Source organism: Garra rufa, chromosome 18, assembly GCF_049309525.1.
Source record: "Garra rufa chromosome 18, GarRuf1.0, whole genome shotgun sequence".
In the NCBI taxonomy this organism is placed as follows: Eukaryota; Metazoa; Chordata; class Actinopteri; order Cypriniformes; family Cyprinidae; genus Garra; species Garra rufa.
Window position 1 is genome coordinate 36,721,955 of NC_133378.1, and position 14,162 is coordinate 36,736,116.

A 14,162-nucleotide genomic window follows, 5' to 3' on the forward strand; every position below is an offset into this window, starting at 1 on the left:
CAGTCTTCTGAGATATTTACTGAGTGGCGGTTGTGTTTTACTCGCATACTGTTTTTCTTACATTATAATAACCTGTTTTCACTGATTTGCATGAGCCATCCGCACCATTTATTGTTCTATAAGACAATTACTATAAGTGTAACTGACACTGTCTCTTTTTGAGAACTTCCTTTGAGAAATTCGGATGGTTTGGGGGCCAACAAACACGCTATTCTTGTGAACAGGTTGCATGGCAAAGCCCAAACAAAAGAGTAAGACAAACACCAGCTGGTCTCTAGCTGTTTCTTCAGCATGTCAACTAACCGTGTTTTAGGCTATTATAATGACTCAAGCATAGGTGGGGCCATTAACTTTATCATTTTGTACTATTTAGGTTATCTAAATGGGAGTTTTCTGCATTTGAAAACAAATGGCGCAAATGAGTTTGTTGAACAGGCCTGCCGTTAGAGTATGTCTGCTTAGTGTAAAAGAATTCACAGATTCTTTTTTCGCTTGCTTTTTTTTAAACAGTGGTTATTCGGTAGATAACTGATGTGCTAAAGCTTCCTTTTCAGCCTCCGTTTCTCTTTTTTTCATCTTGAGCCTCTGTTTCTCTTTTTAACTGCCTTACATTAGCGAAGCCTATTTTTGTGGTGCATTTCCTTAAAAGTGAGTTGAACTAGTTGTGTTTATGTAGGTATATTAAGAGCGTAATAGCATGTTTTGTATTTAGGTTTGTAAAATAAGCACAGTTTATAACTGATTGGCAACATGCCTGAAACTTTGCGTTTAGTCTTGAATAAGAATGCCGTATGTTCGTCTTTGGTGTTATATAACATCCTAAGAGATAGATTAATGCGGTTAGTTTCATTTATTGACTTGTTTCAGCATGGAAGATAGGCTAAAAGGTTGCAGAACAATGCTGTGACTCCACCTTAGACCTCATGAGTGAGGTTTCACAGATATTGTGAAGGACACCGCTGTAGATAGGCATTCGACTCTGGCTTCCTGTTGCTTCACAGTAATGCATCTAAAGAACGGCATTTCGTCAGTTTTGTCCCTGAAAAATTTCTAAAAGATCTGAAATCGGGTTTTCCCTACATGTTCTGAATTGGTACATTTACATAACAGTTGATGTCAGATCTCTATGTACAGTTTATTAGATCTCAGACTATTTTTTTGTTGTTTTTTGACGTATACATATACTTTTAGTAGGCACTTGGGCACTAATATATGTATGTGTGTGTGTGTGTGTGTGTGTGTGTGTGTGTGTATATATCTATGTTTGTATATCATCTAAATAAGCTCCATTGATTGTATAGTTTGTTATGATAGGACAATATTTGGCCGAGATACAACTGTTTGAAAATCTGGAATCTGAGGGTGCAAAAAAATCTAAATATTGAGGAAAAAATCGTCTTAAAAAGTTGTCCAAATGAAGTTCTTAGCAATGCATATTACTAATAAAAAATTAAGTTTATATATTTTGGTCGGACATTTACAAGATATCTTCATGGAACATGATCTTTACTTAATATCCTAATTATTTTTGTCATAAAAGAAAAATGTTGACCCATACAATGTATTTTTGGCTATTGCTACATTGTGGTACTCTTGTTTGTTTGATTTTATTAGTTGCTCCTATTTAGGTTTTATAGTTTTTCTAAAAAAATACCAATTACATCTAAAGAATTGGCCAAATGCTAGTTATAAGGGTTAAAGCTATAAAATGGCTCCTCATTTTTTATAATATATTTTATAGTGTATGTTTTTTCATGCCGTTTTATGACCTCTTATCAGTTAAGATTACTACGTGGGTAGTTGTACAATTAAAAGTTAATTTGTCACTCTCCTGGACCATTAAAATTAACTAGTGAAATAAAAAAGTTAAAAAACAAAGAAATGGAGACCAGTTGCAGCATATAAAACATAAAAGTTACAGCATCTCTTATACACACATATATTTTTATTCTTAAAACTTGATAAACCATGTCTTGATCATAGTACAGCAACAGTCCCACTGGAATAATTTAGCAAAGATGACTTTTCTCAAGGGCGCAATTATTATAGACTAACACTGTACTCTCAGCAACCCTTTAGCTGCTTGTTCATTCTCAATTCAGATACTTTATGATCACAATCTTTGGCTGTTAAAACAGATCTTTAACCACAAGGTTACTCTTGTGTTTTATGCTGTCTATTTTACCTTACATAATAATATATTTATTCAACAAAAAGCCAAAGGCTTGTTTCTGTGGGCTTAGATTATCTCTTGCTCTGTGTCTGATTTACTTTTGATAAATTGCATTTGCTGTAATTTGCAGTGTACTTAAAACAACCTGTCTTTTGTCTCCAGTTTACTTTAGAAACTTAAGCAAAACATCAAAGTTAGAGCCCTGTGTGGTTGGTAATCTTTTTTTAACGATCCATGTGACGGATCGTGTTTCATCTCAAGTAACAGTACAAAAGAGATGAGCACTTGTTTTCTCTCCCCCATTAATTTAATCATCTGTATTTGTAAGTGTAGTCCTGAGTAGATTACATTCCACAGAACTGGCCACACCTGACTTTGTCTTTTTCTTTCATTTCAGGTTTTGCCTGTCAGGACAATTCCTCTGTGTGAATCACAAGAAATCAACTGATCAAGTTTATGCCCCATTACCTGGCAGTGACTGGCAAGCCTCGACTGCTTCTCATGTACAGCATGGATCAGACGGGTTTACTGAAACTCTTGGCATACGCACTGTGCTGAAATGTAAAAAGTCTGTTAGGAAAATTTGGCAAGTTCCATGGAAGTGTTAAGAGTATTGTGTAATCTAATGCATGATGTCCTTCATGAGTATTTAAATGAATGACTGTCTTGTAACATTCGACATATTGTTTCATACAAGCTTTCAACTGAAACTAAATAAGAAAGAAATACCCAAGTAAATTCCTGCTGACATGCCTACCCACCCGTTGATCCCATATGTGGAAAGTCCTGATGGACTAGGTCATGACATTCTCAGCCACAGTAGCGCAAACATGCCTGGTACTGGATCTAGCATGACGCCCCACGCCAGCGTGGTGGAAAAACTAGACACCCTGGCAGAAAGTAGCCTACCTCTAGACTGCATGTTTTGCGAGGAAACTTTCCTGCATCAGGAAGACCTGGGACCACACCTTCTTTCCCAGCATCCCACAACATTCCACGCTCCCGCGGTGTTGCGCGTGGAAGCGGAATTCTTAACTCCCAGCGAAAGGGCCCGTTCTAAGACCTGCCCAGCTGTGGAAAAGAATGAAGAGCTCTGTTGCGTGGTGTGCGGCCAGGCTGTCGCAGATGCGACTGAGCTGGAAACACACATGCGGAAACACAAGGACTCTTTCACGTACTGCTGCGGCCTCTGTGGCCGCCGTTTTAAAGAGCCATGGTTCCTAAAGAACCACATGAGAACCCATGGTGGAAAAGCTAAAAATAAAAACCAGGACCTGGAGATCCCAGCCACTGTTAATGATGTCATCCAAGACCAGCCACCATCACCAGTGGTCACACCATACAAAATGTGCATGGTATGTGGCTTCTTTTTCCTAAACAAGGAAGTTCTGGCTGAGCACAGCAAGGTGCATAATCGTGAACCGGAAGTGGATGAGAACATCTCATTGGATAGCCAACCTCCTGAGGAGGTTCCTGTATCTCAGAACGCCTTTTTTCAGAATCTACAATTGCGTCCTTCGGGTGCGAGAGAAGAAGCTCAACGGAGTCATCCATCTGGACGCTGGATATCCCAACTTGATCCTTTCAACACCTACCAGGCTTGGCAGTTGGCCACCAGGGGCAAGATCGCAGCAGGTCCAAACTTAGCCAAGGAGCTCAACGCAGACTCCAACTCTGACAACGAGGACTCTGGCTCTGAAAAAGAGGAACTGGGGGCCATTTGGGCTTCTGGCGGTGGAGACAAACCCAGGCGAGGCCTACGAAGTGAACTCAAGCCTAGTGAGACTCCTTCCCCATCACCTGAGCAAAAGGGTCTGATTCGTAAGGACAAGCCAACTAACTGTGAAGAGTGCGGCAAGATCTTCCGGACTTACCATCAGTTGGTCCTCCATTCTCGAATCCACAAAAAGGAACGAGGGGGAGCAGATAGTCCCACCACACCTGTAGATGGGAGGGCCCAAAGCGTAGGCTCCTGTAGTAGTTCATCTCTCGACCGAGCCGAGGAGTACTCAGAGGATGGCTCCGAAGAGGGAGTGCCAGTTGACGCCTTTAATCCAGGTATTATTAGCCAAGTGCTTGGTATTGTTTTCGCTTTTATAGTAGTTCTTAATTGCTTGGTAAAAACAGCTTACCGTCAACTTACTGTCATTTGTCAGAAGTTGATCCACCGAGTGCTCAAGATTGTCATCATGATTTTTTTATTTTGAGTTATGTACATCATAATTACCCAGAAATGTGTACTTTTGCTACAGAAGTAGCTACTTATGTCTTGAGGGTTTAAATGCACCTTTTTATGCCAGTGCAGAACTTAGGGCTCCCTCTGCTGGTCAGAGAAAACACTTGCATATTTAACTCAAGGATATTCTATAGTGTAGCTTGCAGTTTTACATTTCTGTTTTAGAATACCATGTATCGTTTAAGGCTTAAACTAAACATGTCACTTTCCCTACAGAAAAAATTGAGGAAGGATCAGGAAAAATGAAGCTGAAAATTCTTGCACCAAGAAAATGCAGTTACTGTGGCAAGACTTTCCGCTCAAACTATTACCTCAATATTCATCTCAGGACACATACTGGTTCGTTCTTTGTTTTATTGGCTTTTTACATCATGCGTTATGCCTTCAAATGGCTTGTTCCAGGATAAATGTAGTTAAACATAACATCTCTCCTCATTTCACAGGTGAAAAACCGTATAAATGTGAATATTGTGACTATGCCGCAGCACAGAAAACATCTTTGAGGTACCATCTAGACAGACGTCACAAGGACAAACCTTTCACAGAAATCCCGAACATTCCTGCTACGTCGTCTGCTAGAAATATCATCAAGGCCATTGAACCTCCCAAGAATGTAGATGAAAAACAATCTCTAAAACCAGCTAAACAGTGGCTTGCTCCTAAACCTCTGCCTGTCGGTGTTAAACATGAACCAGGCATGAGCCAGGCCGTTATTAACAGCACAAGTCCTTCCCTTCAAGTCAAGCAAGAGTATGTAAGTTCTCCCGCAGCAGCTCCTTACACCCCAGTGGGTGAGGTCAACAAAAAATACCCGTTAGCGGTAAACCCGAAGATGGAGGATAAGGAGGCTACGGAAGCACCTTTGAATTTGTCCCTCAAAGTGCCACTTTCTGTATCTGCTACCTCAGTACCCAGAAACCTGTTACCGACCAACACGTGTACCTCTTGCTCCTTTGAAACCCTTTACCCTGAGGTTCTCTTGATGCATAAAAAGCTCATCCACAAGGAGAAGTTGGATGTCAAGAAGAATGGATACAGGGGACCTCAGAAACAGAAACGGTACACTGGTTGCCCTCCGGCTCTTGAGGGCAAAGACGTCACTCCTTTGCCCACCATCAACATGAGGAATCACCGTCGGACCAAATCCCCATTGCGCCAACCAGAAAAACTTGTCGAGAAGCTTCCGAAACCACCTCCGATGTCTAAGATTTCTCCTGCGAAGGAGCGCTGGAGAGATCAGCAGCAGGAGGGCCAACGTGGTAGGGAATCGGACGCAACCAGCTCGCTATCTAGAATCTCAGAGCAAGAATCTAGCAGAAAATTAAACGTTCCATTGGTGATCGATCGAGAGTTCAAGCAGAGGCCCAGCCTGGATCATGAGATAAATCAGAGGGCAAGCATGGGCAAAAACGGAATGGTTTGGCCCACGGATCCAGCTAGACTTTGCCTTTCAGACCGCTTCCGAAACTTGACGCAAACGGATGTCGGCGAACCCTCTAGCAAGAGACACAAGTCCTTTGAACCTCTACATACCGCATCAGGACGGCTCGGAGAGGATTTCAACCGTCTTGTGCCCTCCGGAAGAAGTGCGAAAACCTCATTGCAGGTGACCTCGGCCTTGGCATCGGTTAAGGTGACTCCCACGTCGTCTCCCAACAGCATGCAGGCTGACTGGAATGTCATCAACCTCTTCCGCAACTACACGCCCAACAACCTGGCCTCGCTCTATCACCCTGCCGCCGCAGGTTCCAGCCATGCTGTCATGGCCTCACCTGTCGCTGGTGAGTACTTACACAACATGCTTGTCAGCAATTACTCATTAGGTAAAACACATTGTTTTCACATACTTTAGGATAAGCATAAATTTTCATACATTATTTGCCTGTGCTTACTGGTCTTGTTTACGATTTCCATTTGTTTTCAAAGTATAGTACTGATTTGGTGAATTGGCATATATTGGTGGATCTCACAAATTCTATTTCAATCCTATTATTAAGAAAAATAATATATAGAAATAAAATATATGATATATGATAAATGTAATATAAATATAAGAGACAATATAATGTGATTTAAATAGCATATAAATTGGTATATAAATTATATTGTGTAAATAAGCAGCAAAATTGCAAACAAAACAGCTAAATAATATATATATAAATTTTCTGTATATAATTGAGTATATTAATTATTTTATGTAAATGAGCCGCAAAATGTGCAAACAAAACAGCTGAATTATATACATATAAATTTTCTGTATATAATTTAGTATATTATTTTATGTAAATAAGCAGCAAAAATTGAAAACAAAACAGCTAAATTATATACATATACATTTTCTGTATATAAATTAGTATATTCATTATTTTATGTAAATGAGCAGCAAAAATTGCAAACAAAACAGCTAAATTATATACATACACACACGTTTTCTGTATATAAATTATTTTATGTAAATAAACAGCAAAAATTGCAAACAAAATGGCACAATTATATGCACATTTTCTGTATATAAATTAGTATGTTTTATGTAAATAAGCAGCAAAAATTGCAAACAAAACGGCAAAATTATATACATACACGTACATTTTCTGCATATAAATTAGTATATTCATTATTTTATGTAAATAAGCAGCCAAAATTGCAAACAAAATGGCTACATAATATACATAGCATGTAAATTTAGTATATAAATTGTTTTATGTAAATAAACTGCAAAAATTACAAACTTAACAGCAAAATTATATATATATATACTTATACATTTTCTGTATATTAATTAGTTTATGCAAGTATAAAAAATTTTTTTATAAAAACTATACATATACATACACATTTCACATTTTTCCTTTACGAAAATGCAGGCACTAGCTTTTAAGAATCATATAAAGTTTCTGACTTCGCCATGGCCTCCTAAATGCTCTTGGCACTTATTTAGTGAGGAGGTATCCTAGAATCCTGACTGAACACTATCCTGTATGCTCCTCTTTTTAGGAAGCAGATCCTTGATCTTCCCTCACTACTCCTCAAGCATGACTCAGAGGAGAATCCAAACCAGCCCTCTGACGAACGAACGCTGTGGACCTTCAGATAAGAGCTCTTAGACCCATCCAGGGTAAATGACTTCACCAGACCCCGCTCTCATTCCGCAGGTATTGCATGGTGGTTAATGCAAGCTAATCGCACTGTTTCTCCTCCGCAGCGTCGAAATGTGCTCCGTCGCTGGGGTCCTCGGCTGGGAGGAAAGTTGAACGCATTTGATGTTGTTCTTCAGACACTACCGCTGAAGGGTTTGACGTGTTGGAAGGATGTACTGTGCGGATACGGGCCTCTAGCCTTGGCAGACCGAACTTGGACTGCAGCCTTGAACAGTGTTGTTTTGATTCAATTTGCATTCCATTATGGCAATAGATTCATCTGCGGTGCACTTAACACGAAACTGAACGTCAGACGCACTCCGTGCATGACAGTTGACTTGTGAATCTGTTGTGGGTCGGTGCTTTACGATGACGGCCTAAATACTAATCAAACCGCAAGCCTGGCAAGTGCCTCCATTACTTTTTATTAAAAGCCTAAATGCACGAGTGGACGGCACTGACCAAATAAACAAAGAGGGGCGCTGTGTTTTTTTTTTTTTTTTGTGCTTTCCTCTAATCGTGTCTATATTGTTAATGTTTAACATCTCTTTTGCAGGTCAACTTTATGCTATGCACAGAACGTTCGAAACCTTCTCGTTTGTACAAAATCTAGCTGCTGTGTTATCGTCTCGGACGCGAGACTTTTGAAGCAATGGTGACGTACTGTGTACTATTGTGTAGGTACATTTAAAAGTAAGATAAAGAAATGCAGGGACTGCGTGGAACCTCCTTCACTGTGACAAAGACATTCAACGGGATCCTCAGGATTGATAAAAAACATAACTGTGATTTTTGCGCCTTTTCCACCTAATGCGTGGTGAGCATTTTTGTTGTGATTGTTACGTTTTCATACACCAGAATGTTTTTGTTATCGTCGTCTTTTTTACTTAATAATCAAGTGTATTTATTGCTTCATTAGGTTGTGTGTGCAACGGTGGCTAACGCTCGTCGTGGTTTCTGTTACTGTCTGCGTTCGGTATACTAACTCTGAAGATGTTTGGAGAGTTAACTTATTTTGTAATATTTAAGGGGCTTTCATGAGCTGAAGCGAATGCGTCATATTTCATTGATGATAAACTTGAAGCGTTTTATTATTATTATTATTATTATTATTATTTTTCATTTGCTTCGTACCACAATAATGAATCGCCCCTTATTTAGTTTTCTTGAGTCGTAGATCACTTAGACTGAGTGATAATGAATTTCTAATCAACTTTGGTCAGAAACCGGCACTCTTTCTGGTTTTTGTCCTCTTTCACGCTCAGTATTTCGACTCTTAAACGCATCGAATTGGTTTTGTGTAGGTAGTTTGGTTTGGGATGTAGTCGCCGCCATGTGTAAATCGTGTTTGTAGTTGTGCTCGTTTTTCTTTTTTCCCCTTCTAGGGTGTACTTGTTCCCAATTTTTAATTTTCCTTTTTCTTTTGCACTTTCACTAATGACTTTTTCCTCTTTCGAGTTCTTTTCTTGTGGTCAGGTTGTGTCACAGGCATGCACAAATAATGCTTTTTCTCCCCACTCCTCTTGTCCAGAGTTTCATGAATGATGCTGTTATTTTTGCTCTTTAACAGAATCTGTAATTTGGATTTCCAATTTTGTAACCCACCTTGTTATTAAACCAGGTGTATTCCAGGGCTCCGGCCCTTTCTAGAGGCAGAATAAAGCAGTTGTGCAAACTGGACTAAGTGTCAGGTTATCTTGTTTTTCATTTTCATATGTGGAAGGTGAGTATTGTTTTGTTTTGGATCTTGCATTAGAAGCTTAAATTTGCAGTCATAGATGCACTGTACTTTTTTTGCAGGTCAAGTAGTCTATAGACAAGCTGCTAGTGAAGTGGTAGTCTTTCTATTATAAAGTTCAAATGAAGCTTGTTACGTAAGGGATAATGTACAGGCAGCCGGTAGTTATCGCAGAAATAAGCCCCGACAGTGTGATCAGGTATTTCTGCGATAACTACCGGCTGCCTGTACATTATCCCGCTTATTACACGGCTACTTGCCACATAAGGAAAAAAAAACTGGACATGAATATGAATTTGAAACCTTTTATTGGCATATTTGTTTTAAATTAACATTTTTATCCTTCCGCGAAACGATATAGTACCACGTGACTAACATTCAAACTATGTACGTTAGTAAGACAATTTAAATAGATTAATGTCGAAATTTTCCATTGTTAATTGTGGTTGTCCAGTGTTTGTCACAAGATGGCGCCAAACGGTAATCTTTGTTGGCACGGAGGGATTTTAAACATACAAGTAGTACCGGCTATGCGTTATTACTTTGGAGCGGTGATTATTTGAAAAGAACGAACCTGCAAATGTCTCAACTGACCAATCAGAATCAAGCATTCCAAAGAGCCGTGTAATAAAATGATCTAATGATGTTCTTGACATGCCCTCTTGACCTTTAAAAACATACCTTGACCTTGGACCACAAAATAAGGGTCAGTTTAAATTAATGTATACATTATCAAAGCTGAATAAATAAGCTTTCCATTGATGTATGGTTTGTTAGGATAGGGCAGTATTTGGTCGAGATACGACTATTTGAAAATCTAGAATCTGAGGGTGCAAAAAATCTAAATCTTGAGAAAATCACCTTTAAAGTTGTCCAAACGAAGTTCTTAGCAATGCATATTACTAATTAAAAGTTTTGATATATTTACAGTAAGAAGTTAAAAAATATATATATCTTCATGGAACATGATCTTCACTTAATATCCTAATGATTTTGGCATAAAAGAAAAAATTCTATTTTGACCCATACAATGCATTTTTGGCTATTGCTACAAATATACCTGTGCTACTTAAGACTGATTTTGTGGTCCAGGGTCACATTTCTTTATAAAATTCACTTCACAAATCAAAATTTGATCATATTTCAACCCCAAAAAGAAAAAAAGAAGAAGACATGGTAACAGTTTACAATAAGATTGTGTTTGTTAACATTAGTTAATATACACTATATTGCCAAAAGTATTGGGACACCCCCTTCTAACGAACAGGTTTGACTGATTTAGTAATTTCCATGAGTACAAATCTTAATGCTTAAGCATATAGTTAATTAAAAAATATTTTCTTGTTAGTTCACATCATAACTAATGTTAACACATACAACTTTTAATTTTAATAATGTGTTAGTAAATTTTAAGATTAACTAAGTTTAATGCATGCTTTAGAAGCACTTTTCATTGTTAGCTGATGTTAACTAATGTAGTTGGCTATATATAGAAGTCAAAAGTTTACAACTGCCTGCTGTTCTTCAGAAAAATCCTTCAGGTCTTACAAATTCTTTGGTTTTTCAGCATTTTTGTGTATTTGAACCCTTTCCAGCAATGACTGTATAATTTTGAGATCCATCTTTTCACACTGAGGGACTCATGCAACTATTACAGATTTACATTACAGATTTACAATTTTTACATACTTTTTACATCAATAACAATTATATATTTGTACATCTTATTTTGCTTAATAAAAATGTATTAAGCAAAATTATAAGATGTACAAAATATATAATTGTCATTTGTTTAACAATTTTTTCCTACAGTTGTTAATGTAGGAAAACCAATAGCAGAAGCTTTGAGCAAATGGTTTTGTAACAATATAAATCATTACTATCATTTTTTTTTTTTCAATTTAACACATCCTTGCTGAATAATAGTAAAAAAATTTATTAATTCTTAAAAAAAAAAACACTGACACCAAATTATTTCTAATAAATTTTGTTCTATTTTTTTGACCTTTTATTCAGTGTTGCCAAGTCTGCGGTTTTCCGCATTTTTGGAATTTGGGAGACTCTAACACGCTTTCCGCAGAATGTTTTTCATATCTACAGGTTAAAGTGACTTCTAATAACGTGATATTTAGCCCATAGAGTGCAAATTTTACCAGGGGAACCCTGCAAAAAACTTTGAGAATCTCGGAATGAGATTTTTACCGGGGGATCCATTAGGCTAGTTTTGAGTGACAATTGGGTGGGTTTTGCAGTGAAAAGCTGGCAACCCTTTTTTTGTTCATGAAAGAAGCCTGAAAGAAGTATCGAGATTCCAAAGAAATGTATTAGGGCAACTGTTTCCAATACTGAGTATAAAGCAGCATATTAAAATGATTTTTTGAAGAATCATGTGACACTGAAAACTGGAGCAATTATGCTGAAAATTCAGAATTGATCACAGGAATAAATTAAATTTTAGAATATATTCAAATAGAAAATGTTTATTTTAAATTTCAAATATTCCACAATATTACTATTTTTATGCACAAGATTGTGAGGTGAAGTATATCAAAATAGAAGACATTTATTTTAAAATGCAAATATTCCACAATATTACTATTTTATATATGTGACCCTGGACCACAAAACCAGTCATAAGGTTAAATTTGACAAAACTGAGATTTATACATCATATGAAAGGTCAATAAATAAGCTTTCTATTGATGTATGGTTTATTAGGATAGGACAATATTTGACTGAGATACATCTATTTGAAATCAGAAATCTGAGGATGCAAAAAAATCTAAAAGACTGAGAAAATCACCTTTAAAGTTGTCCAAATTAGGTTCTTAACAATGCATATTACAAATCAAAAATTACATTTTGATATGTTTACAGTAGGAATTTTACAAAAAATCTTCATGGAACATGAACTTTACTTAATTTCTTAATGATTTTTGGCATAAAATAAAAATAAAAAATTTTGACCCATGCAATGCATTTTTGGCTATTGCTACAAATATACCCCAGCGACTTAAGACTGGTTTTGTGGTCCAGGGTCACATATATATTTTTAATGCACAAGATTGTGAAAAGAAGTATATCAAATAGAAAACAATTATTTTAAATTGCAAATATTCCACAATATTTTTATTTTATGCACAAGCTTGTGAAGTATATCAAATAAAAAACAAATATTTTAAATTGCGAATATTCCACAATATTACTACTTTATTTAATTTTTTTCAAATTGTAAATATTCCACAATATTACTATTTAATTTAATTTTATGCTGAATTTTTTAGGTGAAGTATATCAAATAGAAAACAATTATTTTAAATCACACATATTTCACAATATTACCATTTTATTTTGTTGATTTATTTTATGTTAAATTGCAAATATTCCACAATGTTATTATTTTATTTTATTTTTTATTTTATATTGCATGTATTTCACAATATTACTATTTTATTTTGTTGACTTTTTTAATCAAATTGCAAATATTCCACAAAATTACTATTTTCTTTTATTTTATGCACAAGTTTGTGATGTGAAGTATATCAAATAGAAAACAATTGTTTTAAATTGCAAATATTCCACAAAATTACTATTTTCTTTTTTATTTTAAATTGTAAATATTCCACAATATTACTATTTTATTTTATTTTATTATTTTATTTTAAATTGCAAATATTCCACAATATTACTATTTTATTTTATGCACAAGTTTGTGAGGTGAAGTATATCAAGTAGGAAACAATTATTTTAAATTGCAAATATTCCACAATATTACTATTTTATTTTATGCAAAAGATTGTGAATTGACATATATCAAATAAAAAACATTATTTTAATTTGCAAATATTCCACAATATTGTTATTTTATTTTATGCACAAGATTGTGAAGTGAAGTGAAGTGAAGTATATCAAATGGAAAGTAATTGTGAAGTATATCAAGTAGAACACAATTATTTTAAATGGGAAATATTCCACAATATTACTATTTTATTTTTTAAATTGCAAATATTCCACAATATTACCTTTTTATTTTAAATTGCAAATATTCCACAATATTTCTATTTTATTTGATTTGATTTTATGCACAAGTTTGTGAGGTGAAGTATATCAAGTAGAAAACAATTATTTTAAATTGCAAATATTCCACAATATTGTTATTTTATTTCATGAACAAGATTGCGAAGTATATCAAATGGAAAATAATTGTGAAGTATATCAAGTAGAACACAATTATTTTAAATGGCAAATATTCCACAATATTATTATTATTATTTTTTTTAAATTGCAAATATTCCACAATATTACTATTTTATTTTGTTGATTTATTTTATTTTAAATTGCAAATATTCCACAATGTTATTATTTTATTTTTTATTTTATATTGCATGTATTTCACAATATTACTATTTTATTTTGTTGATTTATTTTTTTTATCAAATTGCGAATATTCCACAAAATTACTATTTTCTTTTATTTTATGCACAAGTTTGTGATGTGAAGTATATCAAATAGAAAACAATTGTTTTAAATTGCAAATATTCCACAAAATTACTATTTTCTTTTTTATTTTAAATTGTAAAAATTCCAAAATATTACTATTTTATTTTATTATTTTATTTTATTTTAAATTGCAAACATTCCACAATATTACTATTTTATTTTATGCACAAGTTTGTGAGGTAAAGTATATCAAGTAGGAAACAATTATTTTAAATTGCAAATATTCCACAATATTACTATTTTATTTTATGCAAAAGATTGTGAATTGACATATATCAAATAAAAAACATTATTTTAATTTGCAAATATTCCACAATATTGTTATTTTATTTTATGCACAAGATTGTGAAGTGAAGTGAAGTATATCAAATGGAAAGT

General features: G+C 35.1%; 1 protein-coding gene across 1 annotated transcript; it reads left to right on the forward strand.

Annotated features, from left to right (window-relative positions):
- Nucleotides 1-2,575: 2,575 nt before the first annotated feature.
- znf217 (zinc finger protein 217) lies at nucleotides 2,576-9,226 on the forward strand. Its single transcript, XM_073823163.1, has 5 exons — nucleotides 2,576-4,231; nucleotides 4,626-4,748; nucleotides 4,853-6,190; nucleotides 7,404-7,524; nucleotides 7,612-9,226. The coding sequence occupies exons 1-4, from the start codon at nucleotides 2,923-2,925 to the stop codon at nucleotides 7,511-7,513; spliced, it is 2,880 nt and encodes a 959-aa protein (XP_073679264.1). The 5' UTR covers nucleotides 2,576-2,922; the 3' UTR covers nucleotides 7,514-7,524; nucleotides 7,612-9,226.
- Nucleotides 9,227-14,162: the final 4,936 nt, after the last annotated feature.